We start from the raw sequence: 23,748 nt of genomic DNA, 5'->3' as shown, positions 1-23,748 counted from the left end.
CTAAATAAATTGTGGTATATGAATGTTATGGAATATTATTGCTCTGTAAGAAATGACCAACAGGATGATTTCAGAAAGGCCTGGAGAGATTTACATGAACTGCTGCTGAGTGAAATGAGCAGGTCCAGGAGATCATTATATACTTCAACAACAATACTGTATGATGATCAATTCTGATGGACGTGGCCCTCTCCAACAATGAGAGGAACCAAATCAGTTCCAATAGAACAGTAATGAACTGAACCAGCCATACCCAGCGAAAGAACTCTGGGAGATGACTATGAACCACTACATAGAATTTCCAATCCCTCTATTTTTGTCTGCCTGCATTGTGGATTTTCTTCACAGGCTAAATGTACACTATTTCAAAGTCCAATTCTTTTTGTCCAGCAAAACAACTGTTTGGTCATGGATACATATATTGTATTTAATTTATACTCTAACATATTTAACATGTATTGGTTGACCTGCCATGAGGTGGGGGCAGGGAGAAGGAGAGAAAAAATTGGAAAAAAAGTTTTGGCAATTGTCAACATTGTAAAATTACCCATGCAAATATCTGACAAATAAAAACTATTAGTATTAAAAAAAGAAAGAAAGAAAGAAATGCTAGCAATAGCAATGAGAGAAGAAAAAGAAATTGAAGGAATTAGCATAGGAAATAAGGGGGAAAATGATCACTTTTTGCAGGTAATATGATGGTATGCTTAAAGAATACAAGAAGAAATAAAAATAATACAAAAGAATTGTGGCATCCCGCGAATCAACTAAACAACTACTTGAAACAACAACTTTAGCAAACTGCAGAATATAAACTCCCACAAATAACCAGCATTTCTATACATTACCAACAAATTCCAGAAGCAAGAGATAGAAAGAGAAATTTCATTTAAAATAATCGTAGACCATATAAAATATGTGGGACTATACTTGTTAAAACAAACCCAGTACAATTACAAAATACTTTTCATACAAATAAAGTCAGATCTAAACAACTGGAAACTATCAGTTGTTTATGGGTAGGCTGAGCCAAAATGATAAAAATGACAATTCTATTGAAATTGATTTACTTAGGACCAAACCAATAAAACTACCAAAATTTTTTATACATCTAGAAAAAAAATAAAATTCATCTGGAAAAACAAAAGATCAAGAATATCAAGGGAATTAATGAAAAAAAAAAGCAAAGGAAGGTGGCCTAGCTGTATCATATATCAAACTATATGATAAAGCAGCAATCACCAAAACTATCTGGCAATAGCTGAGAAATAGAATGGTGGATCAGTAGAATAGGTTAGCTATACAAGACACAGTAGTAAAAGATCATAGTAATAGTGTTTGATAAATCCAAAGACCTCAGCTTCTGGCTCAAGGATGCACTTTTTTGATGAAAACTATTGGGAAAACTGTAAAATAATAATACAGAAATTAGGTATAGACCAATAACTTACACTATATGCCAAGATAAGGTACATGACTTTAACAGTGATACCATAAGCAAATTAGGAGAGCAACGGATAGTTTACCTGTCAGATCTCTGAAGAAGGAAAGAATTTATGGCTAAATAAGAAATAAGAGAGCACTGAGAGGTGTAAAATAGATAATTTTGCTTATATTAAATTAAAAAGCTTTTGTAAAACAAAACCAATGCAACCAAGAGTGGAAGGAAAACAGAAAGCAGAGACACAATTTGTACAGGAAGTATCTCTGATAAAGGCCTTATTTTTCAACTATATAGAGAAATGAGTCAAATTTATAAGAATACAACTCATTCCCCAATTGATAGATGGTCAAAGGAGATGACAGGCAATTTTCAGATGAAGAAATCAAAGCCATTTTACAGTCATATTTAAAAATGCTGTAATTCACTATTGGTTAGAGAAATGAAAATTAACACAACTCTAAGGTACCACCTCATACCTATCAGAGTGACTAATATGACTGAAAAAGGAAAATGATAACTATTGGAAAGGATGTGGGAAAATTGGTATATTAATGCACTATTGATAGAGTTATGAACTGATCCAATCACTCTAAAGAACAATTTGGAATTTTGCCCAAAGAGCTACAAAACTGTGCATACCCTTTGATTCTGCAATATCACTTATTAGGTGTGTACTCCAAAGCGATCATAACAAAGGGAAAAAGACCTACATGTACAAAAATATTTATAGCTGTTTTTTTTTAATGTGTGTGTGGCACTAAAGAATTAGAAATTGAAGAAATTTCTATTAATTGAATAATTGAATAAGTTGTAGTATATGAATGATGTAGAATATGTGGAATATGAATGAAATACTATTGTGTTATAAGAATAGACAATTAATTAGGATGATTTGAGAAAAACCTGGAAAAATTAACATGAACTGATACAAAATTAAGTGAAACCAGAACACTGTACACAATAACAGCAAAATTGTTTAATGTTCAGCTATGAATAACTTAGCTCTTTTCAACAACAGAATGATATAAGGCAATTCTGAAGGACTCATGATAGAAAATTGTAAAGGGCTAGAACTGAGCAAATGCACTTGGATAGTGGAGCACGTGAGACTAATTGCCAATTGGACAATTCTCTAATAACATGTTTGAAGGATGACTCTCCCCAACTATTCTGTGCTGGCTCGATTGGTGGGACAAAGAAGGGGAAGTGACTTGTGTGGGTGGAGTAGGAGGAGGAAATTGAGGCATTCTCCTGGTGGTGGAGAGGAGAGGAAGGTGGTGTGGAGATTGCTAGATTTAATCCCCTGACGGCCCCAAAAGCCCAAGAATAGGTGGTGTGGAGATTGTTAGATCTAATCTCCTGATAGTGACCCCAAAATACCAAGAATAAGATTTTTGGTGATCCCGACTCCGGCTGATTTCTGGGAAGACAGAGTTCCAGCAGAAAATACTGTCCACATTAAGACAGAGAACTGATGAAAACTGAATGCAGATTGAAGCAAACAATTTTCATTTAAATTTTTTTCATATTTTGGTTTATTTTTTCTTTCACAATATGACTAATAATGTTTTATATAATTGCACACATATAACCTAAATTAAGCTGCTTATCACCTTAGGAGAGGGGAGAAAAAAATTTGGAACACAAGACTTTTAAAAAAATGAATATTTTAAATTATTTTTACATGTAATAAAAAACCCCCCACTATTAAATGAAATATAGTTCAGAAACAGAATTAAGCTTGCCAGTACCAAGTAGCTAAGAAGAACATCTACTCTCTATTCTAAAGAGCTTTGTACTTAGAGCAAAGAATCTCCTTGTGGAAATGGGAAGGGTTTTTTAAGCCCACATTATGGAAGAAAAAAACAAACTGCTCATTAGGGAAAAACAAAACAAAACAAAACACTCTTCCTTGATTTTGTCCCTAGGAAGCATTCCCCCACCCCCAAGAGATGACTTTGTTAGGGATGTTACTAAAATTTTTTTGGAAGAACTACTAAAAAGAAGCAACCAGATTTAAAAGAAAGAGCATGTATAGCTCCCTCACTCTTCCTATGAGGAAGAAATGGCACCCTACTTAAGAACACTCTAATTAAGAAACCTGAAGCCGGAAAGAGTAAGGTTCCACAACTTGGCAGCAGCCAGTCTGCTGAGCAACAGCAATGTGAGAAGACTATGGAAGAATCAGTTCTATTAGTGATCCCAGCATTAAGGTTGTAGTTTTCAGAAATCACCTTTCAAGACCAGTAAAAAGCCATGCTTCATGCCATGCTCACATCAGCATAGGGCACTTTGTGCCATGTGAGACCCGAGGGGAGCAGGTCTAGTTGGAGCAGTGCCACGACATCCCCAGAAAGCATTAGCCATCCTGCAGCATGGGAAATGAGAACATCTTAGGCAGGACTGGGCAAACAGCTATCACAATACTTCATTACTTCCATATTAAGGTGACCCTTTGTTCTTGCAGACTACATTAATGGAGTGCAAACTTTGGCAGGTCTTTCCAAAGAACAACTTCAAGTGCAGATCTGTAGATGGATGATTTTTCTATCATCTTAAGGAAATGTCTAGCTGAATACAGAAAGACTCTTCACTACATTGACCTCCAGGTGATAATTCAGGGACTGAGAGAGCAGAAGACCATGAACTACAGGAAAGGAGGGATTACTCATACCAATATGGGTCTTTGAAGTATTAAAATATAAACATAGCCAATTAATAACTGCCTAGAGGGTAGGAAGACTTTGGGAAATGGATGCTAGAATTTAGTGTGAAACTCCACTTGAGTATCAGGTTTCTAACCACATTATAGCCATGTCATAAACATCCTGCCAGAATCCCTCACAGGAGGGGGAACAGCACTTATAATATAGATTGAGTTACTGAACATCTACTATACCTGGACTGAAAGGCCTCCCCTCCCACCCTGTATACACCTGGGTCTGGACAGCCTAGAGGCCAGAAGATGGCAGCAGAGAACATAACCCAGAGATGGAAGCAAAGAAACTGCTTTTCTGGAGTGAGTAAGCTGTTTCTAGTAGAATTCTTCCCAGAAAACAATAGGACCAAGTTTTAGTCAATGAAGCAAGCTTTGAGAACTCATTCTCCATGATTTAAATGTGCTCATTAAAATCAGGAAAGATTAATGAACTCATAATAAATGGGGATAGTAATCAATGGGATAGTTCCTACAAATATAGGACTTTGGGATTCTCTAGTCCAGTGTGAGAATGTGAGAAAACTAAAGCCCAGAGAATTTAAGTAATTTGCCCAGATTTGCACAAGAAGTTAGTGACAGTGGGACTACAGCCTTAGTCTCCTGATTCTAGAGGTCGTTCTACTATACCAATTGTGATAGAATCCAGATCAAATCTGGACTTGTTTAAGCTTGATCATATGGTTTTTTTTTTGAAATCTTCCCAGTGGTTGGAGTAAGAGAAAGAAGTTAATAGTGATAAATATGACATCATCAGGGCTTTAATTCATAGTCATTCCTTCCTGTGAGATTCCAGTAGGTCAGCAAATAGAACAAAATATCAGTGATCTCCACAGAGCCTATTACATTAAGAAGGTTGTTACATTGGATGATGGAAGAAACAAAATAGTAGAGGATCATGAAAAAGAAGTCACTAAGGAATTTTTTAAAGCTCAAGGATCTTCTAGGGTAAAGCTTCTTAAACTATGGACTATGGGGATCACATAATGTGTGTTGGCAAAATTATAATTTATTATAATTATATGTTATAATTTATCATTACATAATATATCACATATATAATCATATAATATATTTTAATTATTATTATTATAAATGACACTTTATTATCAGTAAATGCTTGAATTATATATCTATTTTATTTATCTATATACCCAGGGTCATGTAAAAATTTCTCAGGCAAAAAGGGGTCAAGAATGGAAAAAGTTTAAGAAAGCCTTGGTTTAGGGAAGAAAGGGAGCAATGTGGTAGCTGGCAACAACAACAAAAAAGAGATACAGCTGAACTGTTCAGAAGGTAGTAGAGAGGTCGAGATGAACTTACAAAGTTGTGCAACTAGCAGGAAGCTGTCAAGGCAAAAGTACTCAGTTTTTTACATCCCTTGTAGTTTTCAGTGCCTGAAGTACCACTGTATAGCATTTAAATTTTTGAAGTACTTTCACATAATTTTCACACAATTTCATCTTCACAGGACCCCAGTGTGGTTGAAAGGGAAAGTATCATTAATACCATAACTCAGTGTGTTTAAAACGAAACAATTATCTTTCCCCCCTAAGTTCTTCCTTCTTTTCAATTTTCCTATTGTGATTGAGAGCACTCCAGATCACAGTTAGATATTATCCTTGATTCCCAGGTCTCCTCACCTTACCCCCAACCCTTTCCAATCTACAGGTAAGTCCTACTGGTCCTTTATTCGAAGCATCTCTTGTTCATACCTTCTTCCCTGATCCTGCCACCATCCTGGCACAGCTCTTATCACCTCATACCTGGACCATTACAATGACCTTCTGGTTGTTTTACCCACCTCAAGGACTCTTCACTTCAGTCCATCTTGGTCTCTCTATTTTCTGATCCACCTTCCACTCATTTGTCAAAGTGAGCTGACTCAAGTGCAATTCTGATCGTTTTGTTGTCAAGTCTGACGCTTCATGACCCCATTTGGAGTTTTTTGGGCAAAGACATTGGAGTAGTTCACTATTTCTTTCTCCAGCTCACTTTACAGATGAGGAAACTGAAGCAAACAGGGTTAAGAGACTTGCCTGGATCACTCGTGAGTGTCTGAGGTCACATTTGGACTCGGGTTTTCCAGATTCCAGGCTCAAGGGCACTCTAATGCACTTTGATACTTAGCTGCCCTAATTCTGACCTCCTTATCCAGCTATTTAATCAATTCTGGTGAGTCCCTATTTTCTCTAGGATTAAATATGAAGCTGTCTGTGATTCAAAGCCCTTCATAACCAGGCACACTTCCTTTCCGGTTCTATATCTTACTCCCCCCAAGTGCTCTATCATCCAGTAACAACGACCTCTTTGTTGTTCCCTTTACAAAACACTCAATCTCTCAACTCCAGGTATTTTCTCTGGCTGTCCCTGAAAACCTCTCCCTTTTCATCAATACCTCCTGACCTTTCTGGCTTTGTTTAAGTCTCAGTTAAAATCCCAACTTTCACAAGAAGCCTTTCCTGATGCCCTTCCCTCTTGACTATCTCTTATTTTTTTGGGGGGGGTACATATTTTGTTGGTATTTAGCTGTTCATGTTATCTCCTACACTAGATTGTGAGCTCCTTGAGAGCAAGACTATTTTTTGGCCTTTCAGCTAAGTGGTGCAGTGGTTAAAGCATTAGGCCTATTCTTAAGAAGATCCCAGTTCAAATCTGGTCAAGTTTTGTGATCCTGGGCAAGTTTGTCTCATTTCATAATCTGTAAAATAGGAGAATAGTAAGAGCACCGGCCTCCTAGGGTAAGGATCAAATGAGATAATTGAAAAGTGCTTAATACCATTCTTGATATGAAGTTAATATTTAATAAATGCTTGCTGACTAAATTTCTCATATGAGAAAACCAAGACACAGCATGTGACTGTATTTGCACTGGTGAAGTCTTGACTGGAACTGGTCCCTCCATCAGCTAATTAAAAAAAAAAAGCATTCATTAAGTACATACTCTATGCCAATGCCAAGTATTTTGGGAAGTGATGGGAATGAAAAGTCAAAAATAAGATTCCCTTCTTTTATAAAGCTTGTATTCTTTGAAGGAAATAATATGCCCTACAGAAAGCTTCTAAAGTTATTTTCCCCTAGGGTTTGGGGGAAGGCCCAAACAACTGTGGGGATGAGGAAAGGCTTCAGAGAGCTGTGCAAAGACATGGAGATGGAAGGCTAAATGCTGTATATGAGGAACAGCAAGCAATCTGGTTTAGCTGGAATGTAGTTTGTGAAAAGGAGCAATGTGTAATAGAAGCCAAGAAAGATGAGCTGCAGCCAGACTGTGAAGGGCTTTGAATGTTCAACAGAGCACCTATGTCTAAGTGACTCCCAGAGCAGTGCTCTTTTAATAGGTATGAGCAAAGTTCCCTTCTAAAATTTAATTCAGTGGTTCATGTGACTAAACCACAACTAAACCACAGTAGAAGCAGATGGGAGTATAACTATAAGAATGAATGAGCTCCAATTGCTCATCTGCTCACAGCAAGTGATTAACTCTTTGTTTTCTCTGAAGTACATTTGGACTCACTTCATCCCAATATTGTGATGATCATGGCATGTTTTCCTGGCTAGAGCCTGAGCTTTACTAATTCTTTACCTAATCAAGAGCTGCAGCTCTAGTCTAAGAGAATTTTCTGCACTAATTTGATGGCATCATTCTTGGTTTTCTTGGCCACCATTTAACATTGCAGAAATTATCTTTTTCGGCTCTTTTCTTTCGTTTAGAGAAATGAACTCTCTAGACTCCCAGAGATCTGAGAAAACAAAAACTATTTTCTTAAGGGCAGGCCCTCTGCCCCCCACCCCCTTCCTCAGCTTTTCTTGTTCACTATTTTTTCTGTAAAAGGGATGTGTATGCGCTGTATCCCACTCCTTGGGACAGAAATGGTCTTGTTTTTGTCTTTGTGCCCCCAGCAATCTAGTCAAGTAACCTGCAAACAGAAATCCCTCGGTTGTTTGCTGTGTAATGGAACTGACTGAGATCGTTCCAAACTTGGCTGGGAGACCACTCCTGTTACCAAGGTGCCACGCAAGGGGAGTCTCAGTCTGGGATTCTGGAGCATACGACAGCCAGTCCTTGGGCTTCAGCTATTTTCTTGGTAAGGAGATACTGAAATAATTCTGTTCTTCCATTCGATAATAAATGCGATAGAGGGTGACTGTGATTGCCTGAGGACGAGGTTTGGAATGTTTCCTTTCTAGCTGATGACTCCCCAGTTATTCCTGTACTGATGGCCACCCTACCCAGAATGTTACCTGACTTGGCTCAGAGTTTTGAGGGTGAAAATGAGATAACTTTTGTAACATTTATTTTGAAAACAAAGGATTATGTGAATTATTATTCCAATTATTATTTGCACACATAATGTGTTGAATGTAGCGGGTAAAAATAGAAAAATAAGTCCCCGTTCTCCGGAGCTCACATTCTAACAGGGGAAACAATACATTCAGAAAGTTCCAGTTGCCCGTCAAACCGAGAAGCTCCGGAGCTCTGAGGGTGCAGAGGTGAAGCAGCCGGTAAAACCGTCTCTTTCGCGTCCTTGTGTGAAGTCTCTATCCAGGCTCCTGGGTTCAGGGTCCTGAGCTGGGCCTCCCGGGTCCGCCGTTTATGGGCGGGGCAGAGCGGTCATTTCTGCAGCCTCCGACCCTGCTTGACCCCGTCGGGGTCCCTGGCAGGGATGCTGGAGCAGGCGGCCACTTCCTTCTCTAAGAGATACATGTACACAGGTAGAAGTAATACAAAGTAGCGCTGGGGTAAAAGGAAAGCAGCGTTCACAGGCCGTCCCAGCGGGAGAGCCGCGGAGAGCGAGGGTGGGGCTGGCGAAGAAAGCAAGCTGGGAGGGTGGCAGAGAAGGAGCCCAGAGGAAGATAACGAATCTGGGGAGCGGAGCTGAGGGAGGGCATTCCGAAGTGCGGGATGACGGCCTTCCTGAAAGCGGAGGCGGGAGACGGCGTGTGCTCTGACTGTGATAGGCACAGGAGATTCAAAAGCCTGGCGCTTGGAACGTCTGGAGCAAAGGTCGATTAAGGCGGCCAACCAGAGCCAGGCATAATTTCGTCTCCGCAGGAGGGGGAGGGGAAGGCTGGAAGTGGATGGGGGTGGTGTTAAGCTTTAGACGAGAGTGCCTAAAGCCCTTAGCTGGAAACCTCACGGTCTCCGTTTTTTTACTTGTGAAATGAAGATTAAAAATATCCGTAGCGCCTGCCTGCCGGGGCGTGAGGAAAGCGCTACATAAGTGTTATTGTTTTACCAGGCATGTGGAGCTATGAGCTTGCTCCCCTAGTCTGGCTCCGTCCATCCCTCCTCCTCGCTCTGAGGCGGCCCCACTTTGACCCAGGTGCACTGCTTGAGACATCGCCAGTCCCTTTCCATCCCGCATCTCGTGGAGGGTGGGGCGGGCAGGCTTTATGCCTTGCAGTGGGAAGAAGGGGTAGGGCAGGGGTGACTCTCCAGGGGAGCTCGGCGGCCGGGGCAAAGACGCCCCTCCTCCCGCCGCCGCTTCGCGGGCAGACGTGCTCCCGCGCCCGGGCGGCCGCGCTGCAGCGCCCTTTGGGATGCAGCCACCTCTCCGCCCAGATGCAGGTCGGATCCACGTCAGCTACTCCCAGCCCCACACCTCTTACCCCCCTCCTCCCGCCTCGCCCAGCTCCTTCCGGCTTATTGGTTGCCGGGACCCTAGGGAAGTGTGCGCGAACCAAGTGGATGGACCGCGATGGGCAGATCTCTAGCGCTGCGCGTCACTCAAGGTATCCATATCGCCCCCAGTTGCACAGAGAAGGACCTTTATTTCCCAGCATGCAAAGCGGTAAGGACATCTGCTGGGATTTGTAGTTCTTTGCCCTCTTTCTTACCAAAGGACTGGGCAAGTTGCGGCTGGTGGGGGAAGGTGGTGAATTGTAGAAGGCCGGAATGCGATGAATGGGATAATGGAGCCCGGGGGGAGGAATTGGCTGGAGAATGGATGAGGATGGAAGGGAATGGATGGAGGAAAAGGGTCAGATTGAGAACTGATGCATCAGACTATGGCTGGCGGAGGGATAAATACATAAAAGAAACAGCAACAGGTGTGAGGGGATTCAGGAGGCAGTAAGGGAGCTTTCGAGAGATTATGAATTGGGGCGGTTGGTATCATCCCCCTGAGGAAGGAAGACGCAGTTTCAAGAACAAATCTGCCCGGGTCGGGGAAAGGGAGAAGCCCATGCCCACGCTTGAGCCAAGCGGAAGCAGTGGTCACCTCCCTAGGTGGCATTCCCTAAGTCTGGTTGGAGTCCAACCTCTCAGGCCAAATCGGCTGCTGAAGGAGATTTCGGGGAGCTAAGATCCCGGGAGTGGGGAAGCAGAGGAGCCCTTCCTCCTCCCTTCCCCTGGCATCAGTGTCTGTACAGGGTGATCAAGGAGCATTTGGTCCATCCTTAAAAAGCATTCCAGAAATACTCCTCTGTTCCCTTTCCTGATTCATTCATTTGCTGCGCAAGCTGTAGAAGGAATATTTTCAGTACCTTTAACTTCTTCCATTTCTGATAGGCCCTAAAAGGTAGACACGGTGGTGCTTGGTCAGGATAAGAGCAGTTGGTAAGAGGAGACAACTGAACTAAGAACCTGGACTGAGCAGCCCTCCTGCTTTCTCTATTTCTTACTCAGAAATATTGGCTGCTTTCAACCCTCTCCCCTCTCCCCTCCCCCCAAGTTAGATACACCATGGCTGGAACGAGATAGCTAGACAGTGATGGATTAGGACTGGGAGGCCCAGACTTTTCCTGCTCCGGGTTTTGCTACCCTTCATCAAAGCCCTGCCCAGGAGCCTATCCTTTCCTCTTAAATGTCCCTGAGCAGAAAAAAAGCATTCAGTTGCCACATCATCTTCTTCAGACCTCGTACCTCTTGTAGCTCCTGGTAGCGAAGTCTCCGAGTACCACAGCATCCAGGCTTTCTTTGGCTCAGCAGGAGGAGGGAAAAGGCAGAAGCTAGAACTCCGCCTAGGATGAAGGCCTCTGCACTCAGTTCCAGGATCAGCAAGCCAACCCACTGCAGGCAGATGGAGTCTGGGATGGTACTTGCAGTTTCCCCTTTCCACTGAATGACTCTCCCTGCCCCCTACTCCTCCCAGCCTCTCTTCTAATCACTTTTATTCATGCCTTTTCTCCTTTCATGGTACCTGGTAAGAAGTTGATAGTACTGGACCCAAGGCCAGCTTCATTCCCTGGACCACCACCACCACAAGTCCCAGGATCATTCCAAATAAATTCAGTATCATCATAGCTGTCACCTGCCAGAGAGTGAATTTAATCTGATCCTGTCCAAGACAAAGAGCAGATCACCCAGCCCAGATTGTATGGCCCACCACTTTCTCCCCATCTTTAACCTTGAGCCTTTACCCCAGCAATCTGTCTCATTTTTTCCTCTTAGCCATCTCTACTGAGAAGTGGAAACACTGATTTCATGGATCTCCTCCAAGTTTAGTCATTAGCCCAATGGTATCTGGAGAATTCTGTGATCAGGACCCCTACTCACCTTCCAGAGGCGGGGTGTTCTTCGAAGTTCTAGTGTCAAGATCCCAGTAAGGAGACCCTGAAGGTTAAGAATGGTTAATGTTGAGTTGTTGCCTTGGTGTGTAGAGAGATAACTCGAACTCTCCCCTCACACTCCCTGGGTCTCACCGAAACTCCTGGCCACAGGGGTAGTGCTACATTCATGTGGCAGTCTGATTCCAGGCAAGAAATGGAAACAGCAAAGAATACAGAAGCCACTGCCATCCAGAGCTGGCTCACCTGATTTGGGAGGGGAAGGAGAGGACAGATGGGGTTATAACAAGTGGTAGTTTTCACTTTTGTCTGCCTTTGTGCTCTCCATAATAATAGCTCACATTTATATAGTAGTTAAGGTTTGCCAGATATTTTACTTACATATTCCTGTGAAATAGTTTTTCCCCCTCTATTTTATAGATGAGGAAGCAGGAACTCTCAGAGGGGAAGTGACTTGCTCAGTGTCACACAGCTGAGTTGGAGCCAGGTCTTGAATCCACATGTCTTAACTACTGTTCTAGGGCTCTCTTTTCACTGTATCAAACCCAGCCTCTCTCATTCCTGAGGTGCAGGTAAAAAGAGGGGGGGAAGGATGTGGTGGGGAAGAAACCAGGAAAAAGGAAGAAATTTTTTTTCCCCCTCCATTTTATAGATGAGGAAGCTGAAGCTTTCAGGGGGAAATGACCTGCTCTGTGTCATACAGCTGAGTTGGAGCCAGATTTTGAATCCACATCTCTTACTACTGATCTAGGGCTCTCTTTCCACTGTACCAAAGCCCAGCTTCTCTCATTCCTGAGGTGCAGGTAGAAAGAGGGGGAAGCGTATGGTGAGGAAGGAATCTGGAGAAAGGAAAAGGAGAGGTGGAGTAATTCTCGGAGGCTGGACACTATGTAAGGAATTGTGGAGGGAATGAAGGAGTTGGGGAAGTCTAATCTTACCGACAATACCAGGAGACGTCCACTCTCTCGATATTGGGCCCAATGCCTCAACCTTTCTTCCCGAACTGCCTGCCTTTCTTCTGCAGGCAGGATCTCTCTCTCCTCCATGACTTTACTGGAACCTAGAGGGACCTCACAGCTTTAGCCCAGGGACATGACACTGTTCCACTCTACTGGGCCCAGGGTCATCTAGATCAGAAAAGTTACCCCTTTTCTAGGTTAAGCTTACAGAAGGACAAACCTTGCTTGTCCCTTCCCTTAGCCTACTGCCTCAGCCACCCATCTACTTAGTTTCAACCTGTAATTGCCTCAGGGAGCTTAAGTTCTCGTACTCAAACATACCGAATCTCTGGTGACTTCTTCAGATGGGCAGGAAACAGTTGGCTGTTCTGATAATGTGGATTCCAGGGAATGAAAAGCTTGAAGAACACTCCAGTCCCTTCATGAAAGGATTGTCAAGGGCAGGGTGGGGCCAGGGTAAAAGTTCTTGTGACTTGCTGGAGGGAAGGGAGATAACTAAGGTTCGGAAGTCACCAGCCTTCCAACAGACTTCCCTGGCACTAGAGGTCTCATATGCCTCCATTTTTATTTTCTATATATTCATCTCCCTAATCAGTCTCTCATCTCCATTTCCTCAATCCCCATTTTTCCAGATCTCTAGATCTGTCATCACCTATTAGCACCTATCCTCTCCGTGAACTAGATAGAATTTCACCTCACAAATATTATGCTTAGTCTTTCCCTCTTTCCCACTGTTTTCTGTCCTTCTATCTACCTAATTGAAATAAGTAGGAAAGGAAGCTGTTTTCTCCACCCTCCAGATTCTTTCAGGAACATGACTTGAGTAGGTACCTCATATTGGAGCCAGGCTAGTCTGCTCAAACCTAGATTTTGGATTTGTGTACTTACTGTTCTTGCTTTTTCTAGTATTTAATAGCTTGAGCTTAAATGAGAGGAAATGATTCTCCGGTTAGTAACCTCATCTCTTTGCATAGTGGAATGAGCACTGGATTTGGAGTTGAAATCTTGGTTCAGATTATTACTACACTTACTTGTGACCTGTATGACTGAAAAAAATTATTTGATCTCTGGAGTTCCCAGCTTGTTTGTCTGCAAAACAACTACAAGAAAAATTTCAAAGTTCCTCCCAGCTACAAAATCTTATTATAATAAAATTATAATTAGGGCTAGAATAAACCTTAAAGATCATCTAATTCAACTGCCTTCCCACCCCCTCTAATTTTGCAGATAAAAAATCTGAGGGCCAAAAGGGTTAATTAACTTTCCTAAGATCACATAGAAAGGAAGTAGTAGAGTAAAAACTGGAATCCAGAACTCTTGGCTCTTAATCCAAAGCTATTTATTTCCACTACAACTAGCTGCTTCTATTGTTTTTTCTCACCACTACCACTCTTGGTGCTTTACTTCTAGTTTTTACTCCCATATCTTCTATTTTCACTGATGAATTCCACCATTCCAGATTGAAAACAAGCAGAAGATAATGTCCACGTTATGGCCTATGTCTGTCCTTTATTGGCAGTTTTTTCCATCAGGTCCTTCTCTCCTTCCCTCCCCCCCTTCCTTTTCCTCCTTTTCCTATTCCCTAGTCCTGGAACAACTATCCCTCACCACACCTTATTCCCAGGCTCTTCCTTCTGTAGTTTCAGTGTGATGTTTTCCCTATAGTTCAAAATCCTGGAAAGATTATGATTGGGATTGGGCACCTGTTTGTGGGGTTGTATATGGGGATGTAGGGACGAGGGGAGGTGGAGAAAGGATGCACAACTGCCTGCAGGGTAGTAATATGTAAGTACGATAGCTGTGCTCAGCTCCTTAACGGCCTAGAATTGCGATATGTGAGAATCACACTGGGACCAATACCGGGAGGACAGCCATTATTACAACATTTAATAATAGCTTTATAAATATAACCGTAAACCAGCTATTATATTTTTTAACTTTGAAGATTACCAAGGTGTGGTTGGAGGTTGGTGATGGGTACAAAATATAACCACTAAAACGCAGTTTTAGAGGGACTAGATTAGACACGCGCGCGCGCACACACACACACACACACTCTCTCACTTATACACTATGCAGATAAATGATGAGAAACTAAATGCCTGGTAAGGGGCAGTCTTGCCGGGATACAAGGCGGGGGAAGGTAGGGGGGAGGTAAAGAGGGAGGCTATGTGTGAGCGTGCGTGCGTGTGTGTGTGTGTGTGTGTGTGTGTGTGTGTGTGTGTGTGAGAAAGCTGATGACCTTTAAAAAAAAAAGCCTCATCCTCTGAGCCTTATCACCTGGTCCCTCCCCAGAAAGGCGCCCCCATCTTCCAACCTCACTCCATCTCGTTCGCTCCTGGCTCTCTTTGCCCAACACCGAGGTGCCTAGCCCTATTTCCCCAGTCCCTGGGACCCCGCTCTTATTCCCGCTCGGCTCCTAGCCCGGCCGCGCCGCCCCCCGCATGCTAATGGCCGGGGCCGCCTCCTGCCCCACACAATGCGGGCCAGGGGCGGGGGCGGGGGGACCGAAGGAGGGGGAGGGGGCGGGGGCCGGGCCCGGCCGGGGGCGGGGGGGCCGGGGCCCAGCGCATCTCCCCCGGCCCCACGTAACGCTGACGCCCGCGCCGCCGGCCCGCCGCCCGCCCGCCCGCTCTGCCGCCGCCCCGGGCTCGTGAGTAGCCTCTCCCCCCTCCCGTTCTCACTCCCCCCCCACCTCATCCGCCATCCCGGCTCCCGCCCCAGGCCCCTTCCTTACCCCCCCCCGCCCGGGGGGGGGCGCTCCCCGCGCCCAGCTCGGAGCAGGTGCAGGGGGCGGGGGCGGGGGAGGGGCGCCGGCTCGGCCCCGAGCAAACTTCGCCCAGAGCTCCCAAAGCGGGGGCCGGCCGGGGAGGCCCGGGAAGCTGGGGGCCCAGAGAGAGGTGGGGTCCAGGTCCCGGCGGCGCGGGGAGCGGGGACCCAGGAGGAAGGGCCAGGCGAGGGGGAGCGAGCGTCTTTGTAGGGGCCCGGAGGGGCGGGGAGGGAAGAGGAGTGGAGAGGAGCCGGGGGCGCGGGGCTGGCGGGGTTGGGGAGCCGGGGGTTGGTGGGCGATCCGGGGCACAGGTAGGTAGGGCCTGGGGTTAGGGAGGGGGTGAGGATCCGACCTCTCCGCTCTGGGATGTGGGGGTGGGAGGGAAGAGATGGGGGTGGGGGAAGAAGGACTGTTTCTCTCTGAGTCCCAAACAAAGTGTCACAAAGAGCTCGGCCCGCCGGCAGCCGAGGCAGCGGCTGAAGCTCCGCTTTTGTTCTCCTGAGATGGGCTAGTCGAGCCCCTGGCTGCTCCCTCCAGGAGTCTGTCCCCAATCATTTTGCCCACCTCTTCTCCTCCGTATCGGTTTGGGGCGGGGGTGGGGAGATCCCTGTGTGAATCCAGTCTAATTTGCCAGTCCAATTACTGGCAGGGCAGCAAGGAGGCTCTTCCCCCCAAAGAGCGTTCAGATTTCCATCCGGGGGCTGGGGCTCCCATCTAGGGGATTCCAGCCTAGATATCGTTCAACTTTGTTTACAGAACCTGGGGGTTTCACTAATCTCATCCCCTGCTCAATCCGGTGGCCTTGTGAAACCACCAAGAGAGGGTCATGTTGGGCTTTGGGTGTAGGCCAAGACTCTGGGGCATTTCCACTGATTAGCCTGAAATTGGTTGGGCAAGTAAGTATACCTTACTCCCTCCTGTCCTGTTTAGGTCCCAGAATGAGGGCCTACCCCAGAACAGTGAATTTGGAAAAAATAGCTTTTACTCTATATCTGGAGATACTGACGCTGAGTACCTCTCTCTTGAGGGGTGCCAAAGCTTTGGTTCATTGGGTCCCTTTAGCCACACAGGTTTAGATGATCTGAGGGAGAATCATGGTACTACTTGTGGACTGGGGTGGCCTATAGGTCCTTGGACTGATACTTCCTTCTACCCCACCTTCTCTGTAAGTCCTATTGTAAGCTGTTTGGTCTCAGCAATATCTTTCAGGAATATTTGGGCTCTTTACAGAGAGTTCAAGTTTTTAACATGGAAGAATTAGAGATGTATGTTTCTGGACCATAAAAGTACTATTTTATTGTGCACTTTGATCCTAAGGGGTCACTGGTTGGCAATCCACATAGTCCAGGATGGCATGAGGGCCAATCTTGAGTGGCACTTCAGTTGGTCAGTCTCATCTACCTGCCATTTCCTCTCTACCCATTTATAGTTGGAGGACCCTGTCCTTCTATATCTCTAATCCCCCCTACATTAGACTTGGGGGCCAGTAGGATGGCACATAATTTGCTAGTGATTCCTGTCTTAAGTCTCATATGACCTTCTTTAGTTATATGATTGAAAAAAGTTATGGATTGTCGAGGAATAAAAAGATTTATGTGTATTTGAAAAAGGTGGGGGGAGTGGGAATGAAAAGTTGCTTTTCTAAATCAGCATTGTATCAGTCATGATTTTTGAGTTTTGAACTAGTTCAAACTTTATGCAAAATACACTGCTTTGTTATAACTAGGTGATACATCCATGAACCTTTAATGGGACCTCAGGCCCTATTTCAAAGAATCTAGGACTCCTCTAATATAATTTTAGATTGGGATAAATCCAAAGGACCAGAGTATAGTGATAACTCATGGTATCAAAGTGGACCTAGGTTGGTTTCTAAGGTTCATTCCAGGCCACTATTTTCTAGGAGAATTTGATCTACTTAGGAAGATCCTCAGTGAATTCTAATTTTAGATCATTTAGGTGTTTATTTAGGTGCCTAATGGCTCTTTAATATTATGCTTGGGAATTATGTCTCTCCACTACCTTGAAGACAACCTTCTGTGATAATTTCTCCCAGCCCTCTTGAGCTCTGGTCCTGCATCTCTTGGACCTTGACAAGAGCTCTAGAACCTTTTCAGGGCCTGGGAGGCATTGGAGAGAAGTTCATGAAGCATCTAGTAGTTAATGGTTCTGGATATTCAGTATCCCTATCCCTAATCCTCAAGTTTCTTTGAATATACAAGATTGGTTGTATACCAGGATGTTTTGGAATCCCCAAGAGAACTCCAGAATTCGACAGCTTTAAGAAATAGATTCTTCAGTTATTGATCCCAGGATGTACAAACTGTAATTGGCAGGACATTGCTCCTCATATCTAGTAAATTAATGCAGTTCCACTTATTTTCCATGACTTTTTTTTTGTTTTTAATTTTCAGTGACATTGAGAAGTACAAAAAAGCCCCTCTACTATCTCACTTTTTCTTTGGTGTATAGTTGAAAGATGTCCTCTTTCTGTTTTCCAGTGCCCTTTCTTGATGTTGAGAGGACAAAGATGACCATTCTGATGTATGTCATTTTCTTTTCTGTGGTACTGAGGTGGCCAAAGGTAGCCCTCTGGTAGTCCATTGTACTCTCCATGGTACTGAATCTCACAGTCACTTGATTTGCTTGTTCTTCTAGGCCCAGGAGATACTAACCATAGTCTCTTAAGGTTCTTTCAGGTTTTTGATTCCAAGAAAACATTTTCCCCCCATAATGTTTCCAGAATTGGATGAGGGAAGATATGTTAATGTTGAGAGTGAGACACATTTCTCTGTAGGCTCAGTGACCCACAGACAGGGACTCCTTTGTCCTACATTACGCTAATAATAAAGCTCCCACAGCCTAAAGGGTCATAGATCCCAGATAACAGATGGAGGCTCAGCACATTCCATATAGAATCCCTGGCCATGCAGGGTCTCTCCAGAGGTCATTATAATCTCTCTCTCGAAGCAAGAATGATCTTGCTCTGGCTCAGATAGGCTTTCTTGTTAATAAAGGTCAAAGGAAAGGACACAGCTCCATCTTGACTAGTAACACATTTCAGATGAACCACCCCTCACTCCAAGGAAGTCAGGTTAAGTACAGTTCTGTGTAAAGGCAAGAAGAAAGACTGGGTGATTTGAGGTTATCTCTTCCACTTGTTTGGGCAATGCTGTATTTTGGTGTGATCAGTCAGCATGATATAACAGAGAGAAATTTGGCCTAGGAGTAGAGACCTCAGCTCTGTTTATCTTAATTTCGTGACCTCAAGACAAATCCCTTCACTTCTCTGAGACTCAGCTTCCTTAACTGTAAAATAAGGAGGTTGGACTAGGTGATCTTTATGTTCTCTTTCAGCTTGGAGATGCTGTGTTCAGTTTCTGATCCCTAATACTGACCTCCTTTGTAGGCTAGAGTGCCCCCTGACTTTTTCTTTCAGTGCAAAGAGCTTCCTTGAGCACTCCAGTTAGGATGACCAGGCCTTGAAGTCTTATCCTGGAAAACTTTAACCCTTTCCTTTCCAGACCATGTGCTGGGCCTCTTGTCTGTGCAGATGGCTCTAGCCCCGCCTCTCTGCCCCACACTCCGGGGCTGTGGAGCTCAGAGCCAGTGTAATCCTCCTCTTGTGTAGGGGAACCTCTCCCCTGCAGAGATAAGGAAAGCCTGGCTTGGAGCAGCCCTGGACAAAGGGGCTGTGAGGTACCATCAGGGCTGTCTCCAGGGTGCTAAAAGCAAAGGAATGGTTTTTATCAGGATTTCCCACTTTTGATCCCTTTTCCCAGGCCAGAAGAACCCCTTTGCTCTCCTTCTTCCCCAACTGTTTTCCCATCCCTTCTCTGTTTCTGTCTTCCCCCCTCATGCCCCTCCCCCCCCTGTCTGTCTCCAGACTTGCTGCTACTGCTGCTGGGAGGTGTTTCTCTCCCATGCATGAATGAGTCTCTGTAATGAATGGAAATGAATGGAGCAGGAATCCAGGCAAAGGGAGGGGGGGATGAGGGGGAAAGGCAGAAAGACAGGGTTCAGGCAATAGGAAGGGTAGACTTGGCCAGCATGATAGGCAGTGGCTAAAGAGAAGGAATGGATAACCAGGAAGCTAGGTAATTCCACTTGACCAAGGGAAATGCCCAGTCCAACCTGGCATATATGGGGGCATTATGAAGTCCACTCCCTTCCCCTTCATAATGGAAGAATCGGTGCACGAGACAGACTCCAGGATAACTGGCAAAAGTCAGCAAGGGAAGAGTTATGAGTTTAGGAATTCTCCCTTCCTGCGCGATGGGGCTGCGAGGCCCAGGGCTTCGGTTTCGGAGGAATTAGAGGAAACCCCGGTGCCCCTCCCCCTTCAGTTTAGGAGAAAAGAAAGGATGTCTATATTGGAAGCGTCTCTTTCATCTCTTCCACCTGGAAGCCTCTGGTCTCATGTTGGGAATCTGGCTCTCTCTCTCCAGCCCCCTTGCCCCAGACGCTTCCACCAGAGGCTTTCCCTCCTCCCTACAGTCCCCGGCACCAAAGAATGTGAAGTGAGCCCATGGAGGTGAGTGATGCCGTTGCCCCTTCCGGAGCCCATCCCTTGTCCTGCCCCGCTGCGGGCCGGAGCCGCGTGCGGAGTCGGTGGTGGGTCGGGTTTGGAGGGGAGGAATGTTACTTGGCTTCTCTGATTCCTAGCTCTCTCTTTTCCCCTTGGGGCTCTGCTGTCCCTTGATCCTCCCTTTTTCCCGCCCCCATAGTTCTTATCTTCCGGTTCCCCACTTCCCTCTTCCTTGTATCCTCTCTTGACCCGACTCCTCCGCTCCTGTCTTGGCAGGGCTCACGTCCTCGCTCCCCGGGCGGCCCCCCTTGCCCTGCCAGCCTTCGACGGCGAGCTGGACCTCCAGCGTTACTCCAACGGGCCGGGCGTGAGCGGGGGGCCGGCAGGAATGGGAGCCGCTGGCTGGCCCGAAAGCCGAGGGGGCGGCCGGCGCTTCCCGTGCCCCGTGTGCGGGAAGCGCTTTCGCTTCAATTCGATTCTGGCGCTGCATCTGCGGGCCCACCCGGGCGCCCAGCCCTTCCAGTGCCCGCACTGCGGCCACCGCACGGCGCAGAGGGCCCTGCTGCGCTTGCACTTGCGCACGCACCAGCCGGAGCGCCCGCGCAGCCCCGCCGCGCGCTTGCTGTTGGAGCTGGAGGAGCGCGCCCTGTTGCGGGAGGCCCGGCTGGGCAGCGCGCCCGGGGCGCTCCTGCAGTCTACGCCCTCCGCAGAGCTGCCCGCTCCGGCTCCGGCCCCGGCCCCCGGTCCCAACTCTACCTGCCTTCCGTTGTCCCTTCTGCAAAGGGCAAGTTCCGCACGGCCGCGGAACGTGAACGCCACCTGCACATCCTCCACCGGCCTTGGAAATGCAACCTGTGCAGCTTCGGGTCCAGCCAGGAGGAGGAGCTGCTGCGCCACAGCCTGACGGCTCATGGCGCTCCCGAGCGCCCCCTGGCGGCCGCCTCGGCTGGGCCTCAATCCCTCCCCCTGCCTCTTCCCCTGCCCCTGTCCCTGCCCCAGCCAGAATCCGAGTCGGCCCCGGAGCTCGAACCCGAGCCGGAGGCGGAGCCGGAGCCTGCCCCGGCTCCAGCCACCGCCCCCGAGGAACCTCCGGCGCCCCCAGAGTTCCGTTGTCAAGTCTGCGGCCAGAGCTTCACCCAGTCCTGGTTCCTCAAAGGCCACATGCGCAAGCATAAAGCCTCCTTCGACCACGCGTGCCCGGTCTGCGGCCGCTGCTTCAAGGAGCCCTGGTTCCTCAAAAACCACATGAAGGTGCACGCCAGCAAGCTGGGAGCACTGCGCGCGCCGGGGCCCGGCTCGGGGCCTCCCCGGGGCCCCGCCCCCTCCTGACCTGGGCTTATTGGCTTACGAGCCCCTGGGCCCGGCGCTGCTGTTAGCCCCGGCCCCGCCACAGGGCGATCGAGGCGAGCCCCCGGGCCTGCTGGGTTACCTGAGCTTGAGAGCTGGAAAAGCCAGGCCTAACGGGGAGGGCACGGAGCCAGGGGTTGGCCGGGGCTTCGGGGGGTTCCGCCCACTCCCGGCTCGGGAGCGCCGTCCCCGCCTGGAGGAGCAGGATGAAGAGGAAGAGGAGGTGGTGGTGGAAGCGGAGGACGACAGCTGGACTCGGAGCAGGGCCCTTGGAGCGCTGGCTTCTCTTCATAGGCGGCCAGGGGAAGGCTCGGGCCATCCTGGTCCTACTGCGGGGGGCCAGCCCCGGTCTGCTGCCTCCCAGGGTACGTAATACATAACCGGTCTGTGTGACCCCGTGCAGCATCCTCTCTCTCTGCACTTCAGGCCCTTTACTGCCCCAATATTTCCTGGCTGTCTGTTCCTACACTTCTGCCTCTCATTCCCTGATGCTCCTTTCCCCGTCTTACGGAGCCCCAGCACGCATTTTGTTAGTCTTAACTCGACTCTTTAACATGTATTGCAGAAGAGAACGGGCTGTTAGTAGGAGGAACACGGTCGGAAGGGGGCCGGGGAGCCTCGGGCAAGGACTGTCCCTTCTGTGGAAAATCCTTCCGTTCTGCCCACCACCTCAAGGTGCATCTGCGGGTTCACACAGGTGAGATGAGGCTCATTTGGGCCCTGGAAGTTATGCAGGCTTTGAGAAGGAAGAGCATAGCACTTGATTTTGGGAGCCTGAGGCAGACATTTTATGAGGGAGTCACAATTGTGGGGGGACCTGCAGAAATGGGTGGGGGTCGGTCCTGAATCCTTTTAGCCTTACAGCTCTGAGGAGGGGACCACCCTGCAAGTCTATGAAAGACAAAGAGAAGGGGCTCTGGTGAGCACAGCTCTTCTCAACTGAATTTTCTGCTCTCTGCAGGGGAGCGCCCCTACAAGTGTCCCCACTGCGATTACGCCGGAACCCAGTCGGGCTCTCTCAAGTATCACCTGCAGCGCCACCATCGAGAGCAAAGGAGTGGGGCTGGGCCGGGGCCGCCTCCGGAGCCTCCACCCCCACCTCAGCGGGGCTCCGCTCCATCCCAAGGGGCCAAACCTAATCCCGTGCCCCCAACCTGGGCGGAGGGTGCCATGGGCTCCCGCCTCCCTTCCAGCGCCACTGCCCCCTCCCGTCGAAAACCTGTGAGCCCCGGGAGGACCCTGCGCAATGGGCGAGGTGGCGAAGCCGAGCCTCTGGACCTGTCCCTGCGGGCGGGGACCGGAGGTGAGGCCGGGGCCGGGGGCTCCCTGCACCGCTGCCTCTTCTGCCCTTTTGCCACTGGAGCTCCCGAGCTCATGGCTTTGCATCTGCAAGTGCATCACAGCCGCAGGGCTCGGGGTCGCAGGCCACCCCAGTCTGCTCCCTCCCCTCCCTCCTCAGCTTGTGTCCTGTCAGGGGAGTTGACCCCCAGCCCTCCACAGGATGGGAATGGGAGCCCTGGGCTGTCCCGACAGGGGGAGGCTGCAGGGGCTGGGGTGGGAGGGCAGGAACGATAGGGAGCCCATTTAGGGGCAGGTAGTATAGAGAGAGAGCGCTCACCTTGAGGGAGCGGGAAATCACTAGAGGTAGTTGGGTAGGGCAGCCAGCAGGGGGCAGCTCGGAACCCACATCCAGTCCTCAGGCACATCTGGGCAGAGCCGGGAGAAGTCAGCCTGGGATGTGTGGGTTGGAGGGCGGTGTCCACCCTGTCCTGGGGAGAGTCACAGTGCCTTAGAGTGGCGGAGGTGGGGGGCAGAGAGCAGATTCCGAGGGCGGGAAAGGGGACCCGGTAGAGAGGGCCACCCCACCAGTCCTTGCTGGTCCATAGCCGTGAGAGTTTATTTTTGTACGAGGGGGACCGTCCCACCCTCCTCCTGTCCCTAGCAGGGGTCCTGTAGACGTTGCTATTTTTGGTACGATCCCCACAGACCCGGTTTTCCCCAATAAACAGGTGTCTTAAGGCACTAGGCACTGTGTCCTTCTGTCGGCCTATGTCCTACTGTTTGTCAGTCAGTTCCCAGGAAGCAGCCAGGACTACCAACAGAGGTGGGGGGGGGGGTAAAAGAGGACTTAAGAGGCAGTGTCTTAGTCCTGGTGGTCTCACTGCCAGTCTATGATAAATTTCAGAGTCAGGTTTCTTGCACCAAGAGCTTTTGATTTGTGATGGGAGTGTGGATGGCACCTGGCTTACTTAAATAATTCAGAAGAGTTATGATTTCATCCTTGTGGATACTATCTTCAGAGGGAGATTGTAATAATTTCCATGCTTTAGTAAGTAGGTACTTCATGAGTTTCAGTGACCCTGCCCCCCAAAATAAATCGTTACCTCATAGTCTTCTTGTGATAAACCTCCCTGTATTTATCTGGCCTTATTTGTATGGCCTGTTAGTTATAGGGTCAAAACTTTGGTCATAGAC

General features: G+C 47.5%; 2 protein-coding genes across 3 annotated transcripts; one reads left to right on the top strand and one right to left on the bottom strand.

Annotated features, from left to right (window-relative positions):
* Positions 1 to 9,910: 9,910 nt before the first annotated feature.
* TMEM253 (transmembrane protein 253) lies at positions 9,911 to 20,772 on the bottom strand. 2 transcript variants are annotated; one of them, XM_074294157.1, is made up of 8 exons: positions 20,683 to 20,772; positions 12,950 to 13,104; positions 12,608 to 12,729; positions 11,805 to 11,915; positions 11,659 to 11,715; positions 11,303 to 11,413; positions 11,026 to 11,172; positions 9,911 to 10,674 (listed from the first exon to the last, which is right to left on the bottom strand). In XM_074294157.1, the coding sequence occupies exons 3-8, from the start codon at positions 12,713 to 12,715 to the stop codon at positions 10,603 to 10,605; spliced, it is 606 nt and encodes a 201-aa protein (XP_074150258.1). In that variant the 5' UTR covers positions 12,716 to 12,729; positions 12,950 to 13,104; positions 20,683 to 20,772; the 3' UTR covers positions 9,911 to 10,602. The 2 variants fall into 2 exon arrangements, 1 of the variants encoding a protein (XP_074150258.1); XR_012486911.1 differs by lacking the exons at positions 9,911 to 10,674; positions 11,026 to 11,172; positions 11,303 to 11,413; ... (2 more) ...; positions 12,608 to 12,729; positions 12,950 to 13,104 and adding an exon at positions 15,730 to 19,123.
* Positions 15,328 to 23,295, top strand: ZNF219 (zinc finger protein 219). Its single transcript, XM_074294156.1, is given in 9 exon segments — positions 15,328 to 15,528; positions 19,847 to 19,932; positions 20,203 to 20,240; positions 20,242 to 20,659; positions 20,661 to 20,705; positions 20,707 to 21,237; positions 21,239 to 21,638; positions 21,839 to 21,970; positions 22,235 to 23,295. Coding segments are annotated over 8 exon segments (2,184 nt in total). The 5' UTR covers positions 15,328 to 15,528; positions 19,847 to 19,926; the 3' UTR covers positions 22,849 to 23,295.
* Positions 23,296 to 23,748: the final 453 nt, after the last annotated feature.

This window comes from Sminthopsis crassicaudata, chromosome 2 (assembly GCF_048593235.1).
Source record: "Sminthopsis crassicaudata isolate SCR6 chromosome 2, ASM4859323v1, whole genome shotgun sequence".
Taxonomy (NCBI): Eukaryota; Metazoa; Chordata; class Mammalia; order Dasyuromorphia; family Dasyuridae; genus Sminthopsis; species Sminthopsis crassicaudata.
This window is presented reverse-complemented; position numbering and strand designations above follow the sequence as displayed.

What these genes read in the sequence shown, in the direction of transcription:
- TMEM253 (XM_074294157.1), bottom strand. Translation starts at nt 12,715, where the DNA reads ATGGAGGAGAGAGAGATCCTGCCTGCAGAAGAAAGGCAGGCAGTTCGG. An exon ending in GACGTCTCCTGGTATTGTCG is followed by an intron (nt 11,916 to 12,607) that starts GTAAGATTAGAC and finishes CTCCCAAATCAG; the next exon opens with GTGAGCCAGCTCTGGATGGC. An exon ending in TACTATCAACTTCTTACCAG is followed by an intron (nt 11,173 to 11,302) that starts GTACCATGAAAG and finishes ATCTGCCTGCAG; the next exon opens with TGGGTTGGCTTGCTGATCCT.